The sequence below is a fragment of the Canis lupus genome, chromosome 9, assembly GCF_011100685.1.
Source record: "Canis lupus familiaris isolate Mischka breed German Shepherd chromosome 9, alternate assembly UU_Cfam_GSD_1.0, whole genome shotgun sequence".
Classification (NCBI taxonomy): Eukaryota; Metazoa; Chordata; class Mammalia; order Carnivora; family Canidae; genus Canis; species Canis lupus.
Window position 1 is genome coordinate 42,142,753 of NC_049230.1, and position 21,573 is coordinate 42,164,325.

General features: G+C 51.3%; 1 protein-coding gene across 1 annotated transcript in view; it reads right to left on the reverse strand.

Annotated features, from left to right (window-relative positions):
* Positions 1-222: 222 nt before the first annotated feature.
* Positions 223-21,573, reverse strand: part of NOS2 (nitric oxide synthase 2) — a 36,800-nt gene continuing 15,449 nt past the window's right edge. The window contains 18 exon segments of the mRNA NM_001313848.1: positions 223-837; positions 1,424-1,618; positions 2,756-2,904; positions 3,190-3,311; positions 3,738-3,825; positions 5,639-5,846; positions 7,090-7,253; positions 8,439-8,620; positions 9,756-9,834; positions 10,855-10,987; positions 12,208-12,382; positions 12,762-12,811; positions 13,960-14,064; positions 14,744-14,888; positions 15,285-15,367; positions 16,549-16,743; positions 20,391-20,492; positions 20,601-20,775. Coding sequence (NP_001300777.1) covers positions 718-837; positions 1,424-1,618; positions 2,756-2,904; positions 3,190-3,311; positions 3,738-3,825; positions 5,639-5,846; positions 7,090-7,253; positions 8,439-8,620; positions 9,756-9,834; positions 10,855-10,987; positions 12,208-12,382; positions 12,762-12,811; positions 13,960-14,064; positions 14,744-14,888; positions 15,285-15,367; positions 16,549-16,743; positions 20,391-20,492; positions 20,601-20,775 — 2,470 coding nt within the window. The 3' untranslated portion in view covers positions 223-717.

Below are 21,573 nucleotides of genomic sequence, written 5' to 3' on the forward strand. Positions count from 1 at the left end.
GCCTGGCGGGCAAGCCTGGCTTCCTCACCCCGCTTTCGGGCCTGCGGATATGCACAAAGTTCCACATGCTGCCCCATACCTGGTGGCCATTTCTGAGAAGCAGCCTGGCCAAGCTAGTATGTCCCTCTTGGGGGGGTTTGGGTCCAGGTGGTGCCATCCACCAATCCCTAACTCTGTCGAAAGGAGCTGCTTTCCCTACAAAACACCCACACACACATACAATGTGGTTAAAATAAAATGCATTTCATATAAATATCTCCATCAAGGAGTCATACAGGGAGGGCCCAAGTGGCCCTTAAGAGAAGACTGGGTTTTTGTTTTGTTTTGTTTTAAATACAGAGTTATAAATAACTGTACACAGGGCAAATAAATACAGGGCAGGACGACATCGTCTCCTGCTGGTCACTCAAAGTGGTGCAATCAGATGAAAGTGCCATCCTTCTCACCCATCAGCTGGGCCTGGCACTGCAGATTTAGTCTTCAAGAGACCTGGAAGGCCCAACTCTCCATTACCTGGAAAGGGTGGGCTCAAGGGAGACAAGAGGTTCCACTCAGTCTGGGGTGCTATACAGTCCAGGTCAAGTATCGGGTGTGGTGGGGAAGCAGCTGGGGAGATAGATATGAGGCTCGGGGATGCAATTTCCTTCCATCTCCCCAGGCCCTGTGCCCTCGGATAATCGAGAGTTGGTTTCATCATTCAATTCTATGGCAGCAACTTTAACTTCTTCCGTGGGCTGCTGGAACTCTGGGATCGCTGGGCTGTTTTGCTGCACCATCTTTTTTCACCTCATAGGGAAACACAGCACCAAAGATATCTTCATGATAGCGCTTCTGGCTCTTTAAGGGAAAACAGAATCAGGGTGTCAGCTCTGCTGGTCCAGCCACTTCTTGTTCATTGGGTCCAGGCTAGGATGAGCCCCTGGGGCTCCCCCAGCTTCCTTATCACACGTATACCCACACACCATCTGCCTTCACAACTGTCACGCTTAGAGTGTACTTGAATCCCACTAGACTAACTCCCATCAGCACCTGAGCTGAGGTGAACCACCTGAACAGCTTGCCAAGCCTGCCTCATGCCTGTCCCACAAGATGCTCCAGGAAACATAGGCTCTGAGATAAATACATTTGGAAAATGCTGCATACTTTCTCCCAATCTTGAGGAGTCACGATGCACGGTAGCACGGTAGAGGCTCTGAGGAGTCTTGTCATAAAGCAACGTGTTGCCTTTGTTTAATTGAGCAAGCAGACCAGGATGGGACGGGCAGGCCTTCTAACAGCCCATCTAGCTCAGACATCCAGTCACCTCTAGGATTCCTTTGAGTTTCAGGACTAGAATGAGCCTGATTCCCCTAGATCTGACTCTCCCAGTCCTGACTCCCCTGTCTGTGTCCTTGAGCTGCAGCCCAAACACCAGCTGCCATACCTTAAGCTGGAAAAAATAGTCCTCAACTTGCTCTTCACTCAGGCTCAGCTTGGCAGCCACCAGGTGCTTCAGGGTATGGGCCACATCCCGGGCCATACGCACATCCCCACAGACATAAAGGTGGCCCTGCTCCTCATGGAGCATGCGGAGCACCTGGCTGGCCAGCTGCTGCCGCAGGATGTCTTGAACATAGACCTGAAAGCAGAGGAAATGGTGGGTCCAGGTCCCCGCTGCTGGGGTGAAGCTTGCAGTCAGGCCTGATGGCCAGGAGGGGGCTGTGGGGGGCACGATGGGCTGCAGGGTGAGTGCCGTCCCAGCCAGAACCTTGCCCAGGGATCAGGCTCAGGATGAGGAGTGCGCCGGCATCCTGCCCAGCCCAGCTAGAGATGAACGTTGGCCACCACCCTGGCCTCAAGAAGCTGACCATTCAGTGAAGCTCCTGCATTTACTTTGAATTTTACCATGCTTGAGAGAGGCATCAATCAAGCCACTCCCCCGCCCAGAGCTCTGAGGCCCACCTGTGTGCATCCCAGAAAGGGAGCCTCTTAGTGCAGACTGTTCATGGAAGCTCCACTGTAACTCAGAGCAGGGCACAGTGCGCTGGGCTCCCCAGTCACACAGAAGTCTAGGAGCCTCTGCTCTTGTTCCACACAAGACACCCAGTGACCCCAGCACTGGACACAAAACACTGGGTCTGGGAGGAGTCTGGAGAGAACAAATTCTCAAGGGCTGAGGTAACGGTCTGTTCTGACTCCTCGTGTTTCACGGAGCTAAGTGCTCCCGAGGGCAGCAGGGACCATGAGCGGGGCATGGTGTTTAAGCATGAAGCCAGCCTGGGCCACCTCTTCCCAGGCAGGTGTGCATCCCAGGTGTGCATCCCAGCCCCTAACTCGTAGCAAAGCTGGGCACTGGGACTAGCCCACCACGTGACCCTGTTTATTCCTGAATGGCTCAGGGCTCGTCTCTTCTCCTGGCAGAGCAAACACAATAGCCTCACAGCACTGCTCTGATGGTTGTGTAACTGCCTCTGTTTTAGAGCTAAGATGAAGGCTCAGAGAACAAGGGCTTTTGGGGAGCCGGAGTGCACCAGTCTGTGCTCTTTTTTTTCCCCAAATATTTTATTTATTTATTCATCAGAGACACAGAGAGAGGCAGAGACATAGGCAGAGGGAGAAGCAGGCTCCCTGCAGGGAGCCCGAGGTGGGACTGGATCCCAGGACCCTGGGATCAAGACCTGAGCCGAAGGCAGACGCTCAACCACTGAGCCACCCAGGTGCCCCCAATCTGTGCTTTTAAAGCTCCACCTGCTGCTCGGGCAGCTGCCATACTTACCTTGGGCTGGCCAGGCAGGCGAGAATAGGCTGTGTGCACCTCATGCAGCACCCCACTCTGGGCCATCTCCAACATCTCCTCCCGATACAGGTGGTCCTCATCTGGGCGGCGGCACCCAAACACCAGGGTCATGCGGCTGCCCCGGAGCCCTGCAAGACCCAGCAGGCTGCAGTTACCAGGGAGGCCACCAGAGGGCGGGCCACTGCTCCAGACCTGTCCAGCCAGATACCCCCAAGTGTCCTACCTAGTATTGTCCCCACTTTACAAATGTGGAAACCCAGGCCCAGAGTGTTCTGATCACTGGTCCATACAGGCTGAGGCAAATGGGAGAGCGGGCGGAGGCACAACTCTCCAGTCGCTGTAGTTCTACTCCCAGGGAAATGCCAGGCCACCTGGTGCTCCCTCCCCGCCTTTAGGGAAGCCCCTAACTGTACCTTTGTGCTTGATGTCATGGAGCCGCTGCTGCCAGAAACTGCGGAAGGGGGCGATGCCTGTGCCAGGTCCAATGAGGATGCAAGGACGGGAGGGATCCTCGGGGAGCTTGAAGTTGCCGGCACTGAGGGGGACAGATGGAGAGGCTCAGTTCTCAGACACCCTGGGATGGATGCACAGTTAGACGGGGACTGGGGAGCCGAAGGTGCAGGGGGGGAGGGGCAGTGGTAGCGTGGTGGGGGTGGAGAAGACAATGAGCTCAAATTTGACTTCCCAAGTCCTGTAGGCTGTTTCATTTCCCCTGTCCAGGCACACCCTCACCTTGTCCTGGGCTCCTTTTGAAAAAAGGCTGAACCTCACTGTACTCTGGGCCCCCACCGCTGTCCTCTCTGTCCCTACTGGAGACCTTGCCATGCTCTATTGCCAGGGGATAGAATGGAGAGGCCCCGTGGGACCCCGATGCCTTCTTAAGGGCCTAGATCTCTCCTTTTCAAACCACTGCTCCCAGGGCCAGTGGTCCTACAATGGCTGGAGTGGAGAGGGTGCTTACCTTCGTACAAAGCAGGGTACTGGGTCTTGGGGCTTCAGGTTGCTGAGCCATGTGCTACAGACACCATGGTGCAAAGGACCTTGGCCATCTGCAAGGACAACACAGACTTGACCAACATCATCCCCACCCTCCCAACCCTTGGGGGAATGAATTGTCCCAGAGGCTCCTCCCATGCCAGTGAGCCTCCTGCAAGTGCCCACTCAGGCACTCTGTGGGTTTTAGTGAGGGGGCAATTCTTCTCCTGGTTTTGTGGTTCTCCCTCTATGCAGCCAGAGTTGGGGAAAGCTGAAAGGCACCTTAAGAAGTGTGCCAGCCTCTTCTCTTGCCATTGCAGAAAATCTCAGAGAAGCAAAGTGATTCGCACCAGGCCACTCAGGCAGTAGTCAAATCAGATCACAGCTTAGCTTCCCTGACTCCTACTCCAACGTTCCTCCCAAGAGTTGCTCCAGGGACCCTCCCAGCCCACCACTCAGCTCTGGTGGCTGTAGCAAAGAGTGGCCCTGCAGGGTGGCCATAGTCACTGCCCCACAGTGTCTTCATAAGGTAAAGCCCTTGCTGGTATGAACCCTGAGTGGTAGCCAGCCTCTTGAGCATCCTGGTCTGCTCTGACACCTCTCTCCCTGGTGGCTCCTCCTGGGCCTGTGGAAACCCCAGCTTCCTCTGGGTTACATTCCCTTTCCAAAGGCCTGGCATTTAAAGCTATCCCAACCAACCTGAGAAGTCCCTTTTTCCCTCAGAATGGGATCTGGCTCTCATAAGATGTACCCACCCCAGTCCTGTCTGAGGACTGAGAGTTGGCCTGGGAAGATGTCCTCCAGCAGAGCAGACAAAGTCTCTGCCCAGGGTTTAGAAACTGTGTGATTGTGCTTTTCACCCAACTTTGTCAACATGGACAACGCTGCATTACAGAGGGCAGGGCAAGGGGACAGTCCATCTGGACGGGAGACAAGTCCAAGGAGAAAGGTTTTGGATCACCCAGGCTATGTTAGCCCATCCCCTAACCTCTGCCCTCAGAGCATCCTATGCTTTAGCACCTGCATAATGACAATTGTCTATTTCTACAAGTCTCTCTTCACTGCCCCATCTAGACGAGAAGCTCCATGAGGGCAGAAGCTACATGTACCACGTTTCCACACCCAACATCATGGCAAGCGTAGAGAGGTATGAAATAAACCACTGCTGAGTGAGTGAGTGAGCAAGCAAGGCATAATCACCTCCATATCCAGCGTAGACTATAAGGAATACTAAGACCCACTGGGCTCCCACCAAGTATTGGGTGCTTTCTCCATTTGATCTCATTAAATCATCCCGGCAGTAGCAGGACAGCAGAGTGAAGCAGGGTGGTCCAGCAATCAGACTGTGTGGGTGTGAATTCCATTTCTCTACTTGCTAACAGTGTGACTCTGGGGTTTACCCTCTTTTTTTTTTTTAAGATTTTATTTATTTATTCATGAGAGACACACAGAGAGGGAGAGAGAGGCAGAGACACAGGCAGAGGGAGAAGCAGGCTCCATGCAGGGAGCCCGACGTGGGACTCAATCCCGGGTCCCCAGGATCAGGCCCTGGGCTGAAGGCGGCGCTAAGCCACTGAGCCACTCAGGCTGCCCCTGGGCTTATCCTCTTTATGTCTCAGTTTCCTCACCTGTAAAATGCAAACAGTACCCATCTCGTGTGGTTACCGATAATACATATACAGAGGGTCTGCTTGGCGCCTGGCTCATAGTAATCTCTCTATTATTACATAGTAATATCTCTATGATTACTATAACATGCCTGCTACTGCTATTAACCCTCTGGGAGGTAGGTTTTTAACTGATGAGGAAATCATAGCTCAGAGATGTTGAGCAGCTGCCCAGGAAGTAGCAGGATTGGACTGCTCCAAAGCCTCTGCCCAGCCTTACCTCGGGTGGGGTACACGAGCACAGCCACCGTGAGGTGGACCTCCATGGGTGTGCAGTCCCTGGAGGAGCTGATGGAGTAGTACCGCGGTTTCAGAATAGGGAGCTGGGAGAGCAGGAAGCCAGCAGACACCCGCAGGGATGGGAACTCCTCCAGCACCTCCAGGAAGGTGGGACTGTTGGTTAACTTCCACTTGTTGTATTCTGAGGGCTGAAAGCCAAAGGCAGTGTGAGCAACTCGTGGCATGTGCCCCACACGGAGGCAGGAGGCTGTCACAATCCAGCATTCATTCATTCGCTCATTCACTTCCTCAACAAACACTGCCAAGTGCCAGGCACTGTCCAGGGTGCTGACACGACCAAGCTGGAGAGAAAATGGTGTCCGTCCTGGAAGAACTCAGGCCAATGAGTAGTATTTACCTAATTCGTGTGCTTAGAACTCCACCGTCAGCCACCGGTGGGCAAGAGTCACACCTTTATTATAATCTAATTTTGGACAGGGCTTTGGAATCCTACAGACCTGGGTTCAAATCCTGACTGGGTGCCTTTATGGCTGTGGGATCTTGTCCCAATCAGTTAACCTTTGTCACATGAGGATAGTGTCGTCTCCCTCATGGGGACGTTGTGAGAATGAAATAAGAAAATGTGTGCTGAGTTAGTACAGTGTGGCCACAGGATAACGGCAGTGGAGGTGGCTAGAATCAAGTTAATTCGTGAAGATGATGGTAATAATACCATCCAGTGCCTTTTGCAGAGGCATAGGCCTAGAAATTTGCAGGTGAGTTCATGCATCCTCTCATTAACTTATTAACTCTATTACCCGTCTGTCTCTATGTCCTATGTGGGACCCCGATGCCTTCTTAAGGGCCACTTTTCCACCCATCCTCACCTTCCATCCTCCAACACTTCCTAAGTTCCAAGGTTATTCCAGGCTTGGGGAATATACAAAGACAAGACACCGTGCAGGGCAAGGAAAGTTCATCTGGGGCAGGAGACAAGTCCAAGGAGACAAGGTTCTGGACCTCCCAGGCTATGTTAGCCCATCCCCTATCCTCTGCCCTCAGAGCACCCTATGCTTCTTAGCACCTGCATAATGACAACTGTCTATTTCTACAAGTCTCTCTTCACTGCCCGTCTAGATGGGAAGGTCCGTGAGGGCAGAAGCTACATGCACTGCATTTCCTGGTAAGGCTGGGCAGAGCCTACATGGCTCTCCTTTTCTAGCTAATTTTTAATGAAGTGCACATTGGTGGCATCCCGCAGACACTCAGAAAATTTCAGTTCACTTAACACAACTGTGTCCTGGATATAGAATGGGAGAGGATACTGACTTCCCACCAGCTTTTGACAAGTTTCACTTTGGGAAGCTGAGTCGGATTCCCCCTTGGAGGTTAAAGACCAGCTCTGGGTTCTGGTGCCCCCTGACTCTGGGGCTCCACCAGCCCAACTTTTACCTGGCACAGGATCTCCAACCTCTGCCTCTCGGCCTCTTCTGTGGCCAGCTGTGCCAGCTTTCGGAGCAGCAGCTGGGTCGGGGGAGTGGTGATGTCCAGGAAGTAGGTGAGGGCCTGGCTGAGTGAGCACGGAGGCAGCCGCTTGTCTCTGACCCAGTAGCTTCCTGGACAGGGAAAGAAGGAGTCAGGAGATGGTGAAACAGCAAAACAAGTCTTTCCTGCAGGGGGATAAGCCTCTGGGGAAGATACCCTCTGCCTTTCAGCTGCAGGGGAGAGAAGACACTGAATTTCTGTCTCCAGGAATAGCAAAAGTGCTCCTCTACCCAATTCATGTGCAAGAAAGCAGTGCTCAGAGGTACGGTTGCTAGGGAAGGCTGATCAACAGCCCTCTGAAAGGCCCCCAAGTTGACATGATCCTAAAAATTACGCACCAGAGTTCGGTCCCTCTCTGGTTCAGACCTGAACTAGAGCAAAACACCTACAGGTGAACTACAGACTCACAGTGACTAAATTCACAAAAGACTGATGTATTCCCCCCGCCCCCCAGGCCAGTAATTCATTTAGAAAAAAGCCCATGGCTGCAGTACACTGGGGCTATGCCAATAGGTACTGGGCAAGCAGCAAAGCAGCCCAAAGTGTCAAGTCCCAAGGAGTCCCAAGAGGCAGTATGCAGGGGGTCACGGTGTGGACAAAGAAATAAAGCCTTGAGAGGTTGACTCATATGCCAATGGTAATGCAGCTAGGAAGTAATGGATCAGGGACTTGAACCTTCAAAGCCCAATATTATTACACCGTTCCCACATTTCTCCATCATGTCATCAGGCAAACCATCAACACGTCTATTGCGAGGACTGAAGAGACAAGACATGTAAAATGCTGGCATCTAATAATTACGCAGGAAATACTAGCTGCTACTGTTGATGATGATGATGGTGACAAATACTCTTGCCTATCTGCCTCCTGTACTAGGTAGTGAGCTTTCTAAGTGCAGAAACTGAGTCTCATTCATTTTTGTAGCCCAGGGCGTGCCTTGTACATAGATGCAACTGACTAGTTAAAATTTCAATGGAAAAATAAATGAATCTATCAATTAACAAAAAAGTGGCCAGGTGAGCAAAAGGATGAAAGGAAAGAGACTCCCCAGCCTGTTGGGCTGGGCAGAGAGCCCTAGAGGAGCATCCCTTCTGTTCGCAAAGCTGTATTAGCCTGGGCTTGGGTGGTCCACCCACTCAGCAGGAAGGACAGGGTTAGGCGCCCACGGTGCAGGCATGGGACCAGCCCAAACAGCGGGGTTGGGAGGCTGCTGAGGAGGCAGGGCGGATGCTGGGGCCACCGTGCTAAGGTCTCACCCCTCTCGCTGAGGGTCTCCAGGTGCACAGGCTGGTGGGGTGCAGGGCTGTCTACTACTCGCTCCAAGATGCCTTGCACCAGGGCCAGCTGGTTGCCTGGGAAAACTCCGAGATGTTCTCCTGGCAGGTAGCTCAGCTCCTGGCTGTCCTCACAGGAGAGCTCGACCAGGAGAGTGGTGCGGCTGGAGAAGGGAAAAAGAAGCCTCTGGTGACGCCACCAGGATTTCCTCCAGAGCTCCCTGAGGGGCGGGCTGGCTTCCCCAGGAAATGTGCCCTCTTTCATCTTCCTGCTTAGTTCCGTGAACACAGGTCAGGTGACCAGCCCCCACTGAAGCTGGGGTGCTCAAGAGGGCCTGTGGCCAACCAGGCCTGGGGCTTCTCTGTGGAAAAAGGGTGGGCCGCAGCCTCCCGGTGCAGCACTCCCGAGCCCAGCCAGGCTTGACTACACCCTCCATCTAAAGAGAGCATCCCCCCTGGGAGATCAGTGGCCATTAGGACAAACCCTTCCTTGTCCCCAGCACAAATCTGGCTCTCATTAGAACAAAGCCGATTTTCTTTTTCTTTCTTTCTTTCTTTCTTTCTTTCTTTCTTTCTTTCTTTCTTTCTTTCTTCCTTCCTTCCTTCCTTGCTTCTTTCTTTCTTTCTTTCTTTCTTTCTTTCTTTCTTTCTTTCTTTCTTTCTTTCTTTCTTCTTTCTTTCTTTTAAGATTTTATTTATTTATTCATGAGAGACACACAGAGAGAGAGGCAGAGACATAGGCAGAGGGAGAAGCAGGCTCCATGCAGGGAGCCCGAAGTGGGACTCAATCCCAGGCCTCCGGATCATGCCCCGAGCTGAAGGCAGACGCCCAACCACTGAGCCACTCAGGCATCCCCAAAGCTGGTTTTCCTAATGATTGGGGCAGGGGGACAGCACAAATGAACAAAACCCACAAGGAATGCATAACACCCATTTCTCCTGGTGGGGAAATGTCCTTACCTGCCAAAATTTTTCCTAAAAGTTCTTAAGAGCCAAATGGTTTGAGTTTCTCTTGCTCTCCACCTTTGGTGAAAGGGTTTAGTGACAAAGGGCAGGTGGTAAAGCAGGTGCCTAGTTCTCAAGCTGGAAAACCAGTGTATGGTTAATGGAGACCAAACTTAAAGGCACTGGAGGTCACAGGGGTTACCAGCCAAGCTGGTCCTACAGATGGCATCATCGCTAATGCTGTGTACACCTCTCTCCTTTCAAACACTGACTGGCTCTGGTCTTTTTTTGTTTTGTTTTGTCTTAAATTAAACCGGCAGAACATCACCCAAGCAGCCCGGTAGTCTCCCCTACCTGGATTTTGGACTCTGTAGATTCCGTTGTGATTTGAGCCTCAGGGTGAACACGTTCTTGGCATGCATTCTGCTGAGGGCTGTGGGAGACAGAGATGATGAAGTGAAAAAGTGGCTCTTAAGTGCTGGTGGGGGTAGCTTCCATGTGTCTGAGTCAGTTTTACCTGGACACTACCCTGGGGGTGTCCCTCTGTGACAGTAGTGGGGTTTTCTTTTTCCCTGCTGTGTTTCTGAATCACAAATAAAGACCCTTGGACTGACAGGGGTGTTTGTGACGCTGCTAGGTGCGGAGGAAATACACTAGGTGCCCAAATATGGGCATTTCTGAGCCATTCCCATGGCCTGGCATCCGCAGGAGAGCTTAGCTGAAGTCGGGCCTAGGCTAACCATGCAGGAAAACCACAATACTGCTGTACTCATGGTACAAGAAAAGAGGAATCACAGTGTCCAGAAGGAGAGTTTACCAACGGCAGCCTAGGGTTGCCTCTGCATGATATTCTTTGCGATAGTTTACAATTCTTGGCTGCTGTCAGAGCTGGACAGCTGGGGCTCAAATCCCAGCTCGGCCATATGCTAGGAACTTGCTTCACTTCTGTGAGCTTCAGTTTCTTTATATTCTCCTTCTCCTTCTCCTTCTCCTTCTTTTTTTTTTTTTTTTTTTTAAAGTAATCCCTGTACCCAGTCTGGGGCTTGAACTCATGACCCAGAGCTGCTCCTACCAACTGAGCCAGCTGGGGGCCCTGGTCTTTGTGCCCTTCTTGCAAGATGAGTGTCAGGGCTCACTGAGAGTGGGCAGGCGAGGAGCCCAGCACAGTGCCTGGCACATAGGAGGCTCTCAGTTGGTGCTGGTTCCCTTTGTCTCTCCACCACCCTCCCAGGGCTTCCTCCTGAAACAGCCTCCCTCAGAGATGAAGCAAGCTCTCCAGTCTTGCATGCCAGCAGGCTCTTGGATACGAGATAGAGAGAGGCCTAGCAGCCCTAAGCCAGCTGTCTCTGTTCAGAGGGTCCTAGTGGTCTCCTGGACCATAGACCCCAGGGTCAGAGACCTCCACCCCAGCAGGAAGGGCAACCAGTCTCGTGTGGTGCGGCAAAGCAGGTACCTTTGTTGAGGTCCAGAGGCTGCGAGTCCTGCACGAGCCTGTATTGGTGTGGGTCCCAGGTCACATTGGAAGTGTAGAGCCTGGGGATCTGAATGCAGTGTTTGCCTCGCACATCAAACGTCTCACAGGCTGCCTGGAAGAGGATGGAGCAGGCCGGTGTTAACCACTGTCATTGTGGTTAACAAGGTCGATGTCATCATCGGCCACCATTTTGTAGGTCCTTACAAATCAGTAAAGTGCTTCCTGTAAAATTACTGAGCACATGGATCTGATAGAGCTGCTGCAAGGACTCAAAGAAGTGGCTGGACTTAGCACACAGTTGTTACTGCTATTAGTATGGATATTAATACAGTATCTCATTTTACCCGCATGCCTGAGCTCTGAGATTTGATTACTCCCATTCTCCAGGTGTGGAGTCATGTGGAGGTGGTGTGGGCCTGGGAACCAGGTCTGCCTTGACTCAAGCTGGTGTTCTAAGTACCACTGCTGGCTGAAATGGTCTGCTTACATGAGGAGGCTTTTATTATTTTTTTTTTAAATTTTTTTTATTTTATTTATGATAGTCACACAGAGAGTGAGAGAGAGAGAGAGAGGCAGAGACACAGGCAGAGGGAGAAGCAGGCTCCATGCACCGGGAGCCCGACGTGGGATTCGATCCCGGGTCTCCAGGATCGCGCCCTGGGCCAAAGGCAGGCGCCAAACCGCTGCGCCACTCAGGGATCCCTATTATTATTATTATTATTATTATTTTAAGATTTTATTGATTTATTTGAGAAGAATGAGTACAGGGAGGGGCAGAGGGAGAGGGAGAGAGAGAATCCCAAGCAGACTCCCTGCTGAGCACAGAGCCTGACAAGAGGCTCAATCCCATGACCCTGAGATCATGACCTGAGCTGAAATCAAGAGCCGGGCACTTAACTGAGCCACCTGGGGAACTCCAATGACAGTTAAATTAGGGGTGTCAGGCCATAGGAAGCAAAAGTCTACTGAGATTCTGACATGGATCCAAAGGACCCCACTGCATGGTCCCTGTCCCCAGGCTCTCTGTGGTTGGGAGGCTGAAACAGGGCAAAGTCATCAAGAGGTGACCTGGACAATTAGAGCGCAAATATCTTAAACTGAAAAAGCTCCCTGAGGGTGGGAGGCATCTCAGGGCTCTTCTCCCATCCAGGGACACATGTCTAAAGTAGGGTTCTGGGGGGCTGAGGGAGAACAGCAGTGATCTGAGCCTTCAGGCTGATGCCTACAGGACCCGGCAGGGGTCGTGCCACCCAGGATGCACAGATGTCCTGGGCATGAATGGGCTGTGGCATCCTTGTCCCTGTGGTGAGGCAGCTCCAGCTACAAACTGACCTTGAAGGTTTGCACGGCCCAGCAGCGGAAGGCTTCCTCCTGTCCACTGAGCTCATCCCCTTCCCCTATTGGGGCGAGCTGAGAGGCCCCCAGATGCGATAGCTTCTGGTCGATGTCATGAGCAAAGGCACAGAACTGAGGGTACATGCTGGAGCCGAGGCCAAACACGGCATACCTGCCCGAGGAGGACACACATACACAGAGACAGGAGTGAGCCCACCCATGCAAGCACTATGTAGCACCACCCACCCATGAGCCAGCCTCAGACACTTCCACTCCAGCTGGGCACAGCACCGGCCAGTGCATGCCATCTTCTGGTCCTCTCCAGCTCCCAAACCTTATCGCCAACTCCCATGAGTTGGTCTGCAGATCTGTGAGAGGGACTTGGTTTACCTGGCCTGACTCTTAGTACACTCTGACGACAGGATCTCTCTGTGCCTGGACATCTTGGATAAGACCGCCCCCCCCCCCCTTATACACAACCAGTACCCTCCCCGGAACCCTTAGGTCCATCAGGCAAGGCTTGGACAAGTGGGAGTGGGGAGAAGCCTTACCTGAACTTGTTGGTAAGCTCTTTCAGCATGAAGAGAGATTTTTTTAGTTTCTAGAAAGAGAGAGAACCACGGAGTTCTTAGGAAAAATTAAGAAAAGCACTGCTTTACTCTTCTTCTTCTTCTGGTAGCCCATTTAAAAACTGGCCACATCTGGCAGAAGAAGGTTCAAGACCCACAAATGGAAGTCAGTTTCTGTGTAGGGACAGTTTCCTGGGGCTGAGGGAGAAGTTCAGCCTTAGCAACTCATGCAGGCCTGTCCCTTGGTGGGGGACTCAGAACAGCCCAGCCCCATCCAGCTCTGGCAGAGGGCAGGGCTGCCTTGCGGCAGGGCATCTTTAGAGGATCTCCTGATGGGGCATGAGCCCCTCTTCCTGTTTGGAACCTGCTAAGAATGATAATTGATCCCGCACTCCCTAAGATAACCCTGATTTCTGAGGAATGGAATGTGGAATGTGACCCAACAGAAAGAATGTCAAATCACATGGTAAGAAAGTATTCTCGGGCAGCCTGGGTGGTTCAGTGGTTTGGCGCTTGCCTTTGGCCCAGGGCGTGATCCTGGAGACCCGGGATCGAGTCCCACGTCGGGCTCCCTGCATGGAGCCTGCTCCTCCCTCTGCCTGTGTTTCTGCCTCTCTCTCTCTCTCTCTCTCTCTCTCTCGAATAAATAAATTAAAAATCTTTAAAAAAAAAGTATTCTCTTTTCTGTAATTTTTTAATTTATTCCTGTTTCTACTATTTTTATCATCTTTATGAAAACTAGGGAGATCCTCAGCTTGGGGCTCTTGGAGCCCAAAGACCTCTAATACTTGCCTATTACTCATTTTAAAAAACAAAGCCCACTATGGCCAGACAATAGTAGTTAGCTCAAATTCAAGAACTTTGGCTCTCATAAGATTTATTTTGTCAGCTTTCCCTTTGTGAGTGATATAAAGTTTCCTTTAGACATAAATTTTTGAGTTTAAAAAGGTGAGTCAATTTACTTGAAAATATAAAATATGCCATTGGAAAGGCATCATGTACATATGGTGAGAATTACAAAGAAGGCAGGTAAACGCTGGCAGCCCAGAGTGATCTGAGCACTCATTTCCAAATGTCCTCCTTAGGACATGCTAAATCCCCAGATCCTTTCCTTGGCTCCCTTGGGGCCTGGCATCCCCCACAACCCTGCACCCAGACCACTGGGCCCCAGGCCACCCACCTCTCCATTGCCAGGGGAGTCTCCGTTCCCAAACGTGCTGGTCACCACCAACAGTAGCTGCTCCTCCTCCAGGTGGCTCAGCTTGTACTCGTCCATGCAGAGAACCTGCAAGGCCCCGGGGGTGGACATCAGCCCTGCGTTCCCAGGCCGAGGCCCTCTATGCCATCTCCAGATGCCCTGTGCTTCCTCCCCAACCCAGGAGACCCCTTATCACCTGTTTCCCCCCACCCCGCCCACGCCCAGCACCAGTGTGGTACAGGGGTGAGGGTTCTGTGAATCCCAGTCAAATAAACCTATATGAATACCTCGCTCCTCATCCTCCTACCCCACTCAAGCCCCAACACCAACACTTCCACAAGCCCTGGAGGGCTTGCCTTCAAAATCCTGCTAAGTCCCAAATGAAAACACTTCCACTGCTACTCTGAATTCGGAGTGTGTGGACGTATTTTCCACACAATATATATATATATATATATATATATATATATATATATATATATATATATATAGAGAGAGAGAGAGAGAGAGAGAGAGAGAGAGAGAGAGACTCGGATTAGGAAAGTGTTTCTCAAACTGTGTTCCCATGCAACACCCTGGAAAATGTATTTACTATGTAAATCTGGGAATCCCTGGACCCAAATCTATCCTTCTATCCCAGATTTACAATGTACTTCAGAACATCCAAGGCTCTGGGATATTCAGGGGCAGAGCAACCACTTTAACTTTTGCCAACTTGTCCGTGCACAGGCAGAGAGAAAGGCCCACGTCCAGCTGAGTTCACTACCTTGGGGTGGAAGGCGCAGCTGAACAAGGCCCCTAGGTCCCGGGCTAGCGTTTCTGACTTTCCCGTCTCTGTCGCAAAGAGGATTGTGACTCTGACTCGGGATGCCATGGTCTTGCGCATCAGCATGGAGGCAAAAAGCACAGCTCTGTGTGGACAGACAGACACACACTGTGCTGACTCCACCCTCCAGAGGAACACAGGGAGTAGGGGGAGCCCAGGAGAATGGGAGAGGGACAGAGTTCAAAGTGTGGCAGGACAAGGGAAAGGAATGCACATATCTTACCAGCCACTGACGCTGACCTGTGGCCCTTCTCTTTCCCTCCCCTGCCCGACCCGCTACTCAGCCCCAGGGAAATAGAGGACAGGCAAGGTTGGGCTGATGGTGGCAGGTGGTCCCCCTTGGCGTCTGGACCTCTGCCAGCCAAACTCCGTAAAGATCATCATTTTGCTTTGTTCCCTGCCCGTCAAGGCCTAGAAGGGCAGGCTGCCTGGAAGGAAGGGCTGCTGCTCAGGTGTGTCAGCTCTGGTCATTCTCACTTACTTAACCAGGACTTTAAGTTGAATCTTTCTCCTCTGGGGTCTCCGCTTCTCATCCTGCCACACGTGGGTTTTCCAGGCCTCCACCTCCAGAAAAGAAGACAAATGTGAGGCAGGTGGGCCCTGGTTCAGCTCGGGCTTGGGGATATGAGGGAGCTAGAGGATCCTTCATGCCGTTTGTGAGGTGGGGGGTCTCTGGATGCCCCATGGGGGAGGACAGGGGCTCTGTGTCCCTCAGAGTCACAGCTCCAGTAACCAGTTTAGAGCCTGCACACACCGGGATGGAGTCAGTTGGCTTATTTTTCACTAGTGTCTCCCCAGAAGGAAGAAGCCCCACTTCACTTTCATTTTTAGTGTCTAATCACTAGGCAGGCCATATGACGTAGAGTCCAAACCGGGTACCTTTGAGAGTAGAAGGAGTGTCTGTCTCTATGACAACAGACACAAATTGTCCCAGCAATCAGTCACCCTACTTAGTGTCAAAGTAAGGAACCTCTTGCCCAAATCTAACCAAAGTCCCTTTTAACAAAAAAATGAACTGGTTTCAACAGGTAGCAGTGATAGAAGGCATTCAGGGTTGGGCATACACCAATTCATAGGATCCATACCACCTCCTATAGTGGAGTTAATGCCCAGTGTTTTTAGAGTAAGAAGAGCGGGGCCTACACGGGTGAAGAGACCCACCCAAGATCATATGGCTAGGAAGTGGGAGAGTCGCCTGCAGGCATGTCTGACCCAGGAGCCAAGCTCTTCACCATTATGGGATATGATAGGTGACGGTCACAGTGATCAACCTCAGAAGCAGAAGCCCCATGACAGCAATGGGCCACTAAAGGTAGAATAAAAGGTATTTCCTTGGGGCACCTGGGTGGCTCAGTGGTTGAGTGTCTGCCTTTGGCCCAAGGTGTGATCCCAGAGTCCTGGGATCCAGTCCTGCATCAAGCTCCCTGCAGGGACCCTGCTTCTCCCTCTATGTCTCTGCCTCTCTCTGGGTGTCTCTCATGAACAAATAAATATATTAGGAAAAAAAAACCTATTTCCTTAAGTTCCATTCTCTGTGAAAATGGACAAACACTGTTCAGCCTCTAGGAGTGCAGCCTGCAAAGCATAGGCCTCTGTGTCCCTGACCCTCCCCTGTATGTCTTGCATGAGTTAGCATGCATACGTGCACACATCTGCTCACGCACACACACCCACGCACACATCCAGTCACACTCTCTCCATCCCTGAGCTCCCAAGACAGAGAGGAGAGGAAAGCCCTCCCTTACCTGGTAGTAGTAGAAAGGGGACAGGACATAATTTAACATCTCCTGGTGGAACACAGGAGTGATGCTCCCAGAAATTGGGGGGACCAGCCAAATCCAGTCGGCAGGGCAGCCCCCTCGGGAGCGGTACTCGCTCTGCATGTACTTCATGAAGGACTCTGCAGCTGAGTGGTGATCCATGATGGTCACATTTTGCTTCTGAATTAGAAGGAGGCAAAGAAGGAGGGTTTGATGTAAGGGATGGGGGAGTCAGGAACACGGTCTGTCAGCTGCAGGGCTCCCAAGATGGGACTATGGAAAAGCCTGGCATCAGTAAAATGTGACAGCAATTGCCCCTGGCCACCGCCTTGCTGCTAAAAATAAATACCCAAGTGGAAGGCACTTTCTGGACCTCCAAAGGAGCCCCAGAAATCACTACAGCCATGCTCGACCCACAGATCACATGGTGGACCCCTTGGCTCTCTAGGGGCCGTGTCAGCTTTTCAGGCTACACCTACAAGTCTCCCCCAACTCCCCACAAATGGCTCCCTCTTGATGCTGATAAATCTAGCCACAGAGGCTTCTTGTCACTTGTTAGTAGAGATTTTCAGGAGTCACATCCCCAAGAATGTGGCTCTCGCAGCCAAGAAGGAACTAGACATCTCTGAAGAGGACTGAGCATCGGGATAACCACAGAGTATGGAAGACAAGTCACCATAATGTCCCACATCCTAAATTTAGAAGCCAAGGGGTCTGAGCCTTCCTGGAATGATCCAAAAGAAGCAGCCACACCCCTCACTGCCCAGAGCAACTCATCTAGTCAAGTGTTCAGTGTCATGATTCAAACCTTGGCCTCTTACTGGCCCTTTGAGCATGAGCTCTTAGCTCCTGAACTTCACTAAGCCTCAGTTTCCTCATTTGGAAGATATGAGGCTGCTCAAGGGCACAAGCAGAGCACAGAACATGCGCAATAAGCATTAGCTGCCATTCTTCTATCTGCTAGGCACTGCATAAAGCACAGGCATTATAGAGGTGAAAATGTGGCCCCCTTTCTGCATTAGATTATATTCTAAGGAGGGACGCCTGGGTGGCTCAGTGGTTGAGTATCTGCCTTTGACTCAGGTGTGGTCCTGGAGTCCTGGGATCAAGTTCCACATCGGGCTCCCTGCATGGGGCCTGCTTCTCTCTCTGCCTATGTCTCTGCCTCTCTCCCTCTGTGTCTCTCATGAATAAATAAATAAAATCTTAAAAAAAGATTATATTCTAAGGAGAGGAGGCAGAGGAAGTTGGCCTTCCATGTGGTCTGCTACAAGATGTAAAGGAGGAGAGTGCAGGTGCTGTTGGGAGCCAGAGGGGGCTGAGCTCAGGCAGAGGCCTGGAGGAGAGGCTGCTTCTAAGCGGAGGCAAGTCTTGGGGGATGGGCACAAGTTGAGTGGGGGATGGGCATTTCTGGAGGAGGACACTGCCTGAGTCAGGCTGGAGGCACAGGGGGAGCCCACCAATGGAGGGCTCAGGCGGCCTTCTGAAATCTTACACATATGCAAGCAGCTCCTGGGTACCAGACCAGTTTGATGCTCAGAAGCTGATGATGGTAATAATAAATAAGAAGAACAGCAAAATGAATACCTACAGAATATTCGCTATGGGCCAGGCAGCGCAGCTAAGTGTTTTGCACGCAGTTTCACTGAATTCTTACAATAACCTAGTGAGGGAGATCCTACTATTTATTCCCATTTTACAGACGAGGAAGTTTATCCTGAAGGAAGATGATGAGGAAGTCCTGGAGACTCTCAAGCAGTGGAGGGGGGTGTGTGGTCAGCAATGGCCAGGAGACAGCCGAGGATCCGCAGATTTTCTGGGACATATCTGCATCCTGCAGTGACGGGGCTGGTGCACAGAGCCCCAGGAGCCAGGATGTGCAGTCCATAGGCAGCAGGGTCCTTCTGAGCCAGGCCAGCCCCAGCCCCAGCCCCAGCCCTAAGGGGGGTCTTCCTTTTCCGCCCCAGACCCCCCCATCCCGCTTCAGAACAACAAACACAAGCTTGACCTGCCTGTAGGGTGACCAGCCCGGGGAAACTGTGATTGTAAATATTTACTGGATGTTTGTTCAATGTCAAGTCCCTGCCCCACTCCACAGGAGAAGGGTTTTTGTCTATTTTGCTCACCACTCACATGGCCAAGCCTTATGCCTGGCACATGCAAAATGTTCAATATACTTTGCTGAATGAATAAAGGACTGTCTTCCTAGCGGTTTGGCCTCCAGGGCATCTGCAAGCTTTGTGGAGACGGTTTCAGTCTTTAAGGTAACATCTTGGGCAGCCCCGGTGGCTCAGGGGTTTAGCGCCGCCTTCAGCCCAGGGCCTGATCCTGGAGACTCAGGATGGAGTCCCATGTCGGGCTCCCTGCATGGAGCCTGCTTCTCCCTCTGGCTGTATCTCTGCCTCTCTCTCTCTCTCTCTCTCTCTGTGTGTCTCTCATGAATAAATAAGTAAAATCTTTAAAAAAAAAAAAAGTAACATCTTCACATATCCCCTGCCTCCTTCCCAAAAGGAAGGGGAACATTTCTATGAATAAAAGCAGCGGACAGACCAAAAGGCTCAGCCCCACACAAGAGCTGACCTGTGTGTAGGCCAATGGAGAGGGTCCATTTGCTCAGCAGATGGAAGAGCAGCCTCTGCTCATGTGGACATGCACTCTCATTCATTCATTCAGTACATATTTTTTTTTCAGTATCTACAATGGCCAGACATTCCACTACACTCTAGAGACAGAGTAGTGAACAAAAGAGACAAGGCCTGGCCCTAACAGGCAAGAAGTAGATGTACTATGTACTGTCAGAAGCTAATAAGAATTATGGGGATGCCTAGGTGGCTCAGTGGTTTAGCGCCTGCCTTCAGCCCAGGGCCTGATCCTAGAGACCCAGGATCGAGTCCCACATTGGGCTCCCTGCGTGGAACCTGCTTCTCCCTCTGCCTGTGCCTCTGCCTCTGCCTCGTTCTCTCTCTGTGTCTCTCATGAATGAATAAATAAAATCTTTAAAAAAAGAATTATGAAAAAAAAAAGAATTATGAAGAAAAATACAGAGTTAAAGGAAGAAGAGAGAGGGATGGATTGGAGGTGGAGGTAAGGGTGCCATCTTCCATGGTGTGGTCAGGAAGAGCTACTCTACGGAGGTGACAGTAGAGACCTGGATGAAGGGAAGGAGGGGGTCAGGGGATGATTTGTAGGAAGGGTGTTCTAGGCAGAGGAAAAAGCAAGTGCAAAGGTCCTAAGGTGGGACCCATCATGGTGAGTTTGGCAAACACGAAGAATTCCAGAGTAGTAGAGGATAGACCACTGACTGGAGTGGCTGGAGGATAAGGAGGTGTAGTGAGACCTTTCAGTGGTTTACCTGTAAAGGGGAGCAGGAAAACAAGGTAGTAGCTGCTGGGAGACTTATTCAATTAGCTGCTCGTTTATTTCTTTGAGGTGGGGACCATTATAGCTATTGGTCACTGATAAAAATGACCCAACAGAGAGGAAGACATTGATGAGACAGAAAGGAGGTGGAATTTTCAGGAGTACAGTCCTTGAGAAAGTGAGAGGGATCAGGACTCAGTGCTCAAGCTCAAGGACCTGATGAGTTTTGAAAGTAAGGAGTCACCTGTTGCTAGAAGCATCCAAATTTATGCTAGAAGACCCAGCGTGAGTAGGATGGCTTATTTGTTTGCATCCCCAGCACCTGGCACAAACTAGGTACTCAATACTTGTGTGATGCTTGAAAAAAAATGGACAGTGCTGTCAGGGGAGAACCAAGCCTGAGATGAGTGGTTGGACCAGATAACCTTCTGACCAGCAAGTCTCCAGACCCACAGAACACAACGTACCTGGAAACTGTGGAGTACAGCGACATTGATCTCAATGACAGCCCGGTCCTTCCAGAGTGAGGCCAGCTTGTGTGTTTCCAGGCCCATCCTTCTGCCCACTTCCTGCAGAGGCAGAGTGATGGGGTGAGTTGGTCCTCAGGGTGCATTCCCCCACCCCCACTCCTGACAGGCCCACATCTGCAGCCAGCCCTCCTGGATGGGTCTCCTTACCTCCAGGATGTTGTAGCGCTGAACATCACAGAAGTCCCGGACCCCAATCTCCGTGCCCATGTACCAGCCGTTGAAGGGGCACCCTGGGAACTCAAGGCCACCCACCTCAAGCAGCATGTTGGCCACTGCAGGCAGGGCGTACCACTTCAGCTCCAGCTCCCGGAACCACTCATACCTGGCAGGGAGGCGGAACCAGCAATGATTGTGGCCTGTACTTTTTGCCCATACTCACCCCAACCCCCAACAAAAAAGGCTTCAGAAAGAGAGTCAACCAAGAAAACTCCTTTCCAAGTGTTGTTCTCTACATTCATCCAACCCGGAGAGATGAACTGGGCACAGTAGGTATCATTCATTCACTACACATTCATTTATTCACTCATTCCTGCAAACATATGTTAAGCACCAAGTACACGACAGACACTGTGCTAAATGCGGAGAACCCAATAGAACATAGCGGTTAAGGACTCTAGTGTCAGAAAACCCAGGTTCTGGTCTGCCTTACTGCTTGCCTGCTGTGTGGCCTTGGGATGTGAGTTAGCCTCTCTGAACCTCAGAAACCCCAGCAGTAAAACAGAGATACTACCATCAAACCCATGAGCTTACTATAAAGATAACGGTATCATTTATTTATAAATTCATTTATTCCAGAAATATTTATAATTGAGCGCCTACTATGTGCCAGGTACCCTTTTAGGTGTTAGGGATGTATAGCTGAATAAGAAAAGCAAGATCCGGGACGCATGGCTCAGCTGTTGAGTGTCCGCCTTCAGCTCCGCATGATCCCGGGATCTGAGATTGGTCCTGCATAGGGCTCCTTGCAGGGAGCCTGCTTCTCCCTCTGCCTGTGTCTCTGCCTCTCTCTCTGTGTCTCTCATGAGTAAATAAATAAAATCTTAAAAAAAAAAAAGGCAAGATCCCTATTCTCAAGGAGCTTACAGACTAGAGTCTAGATTCTAGACTATAAGCAAGTAGA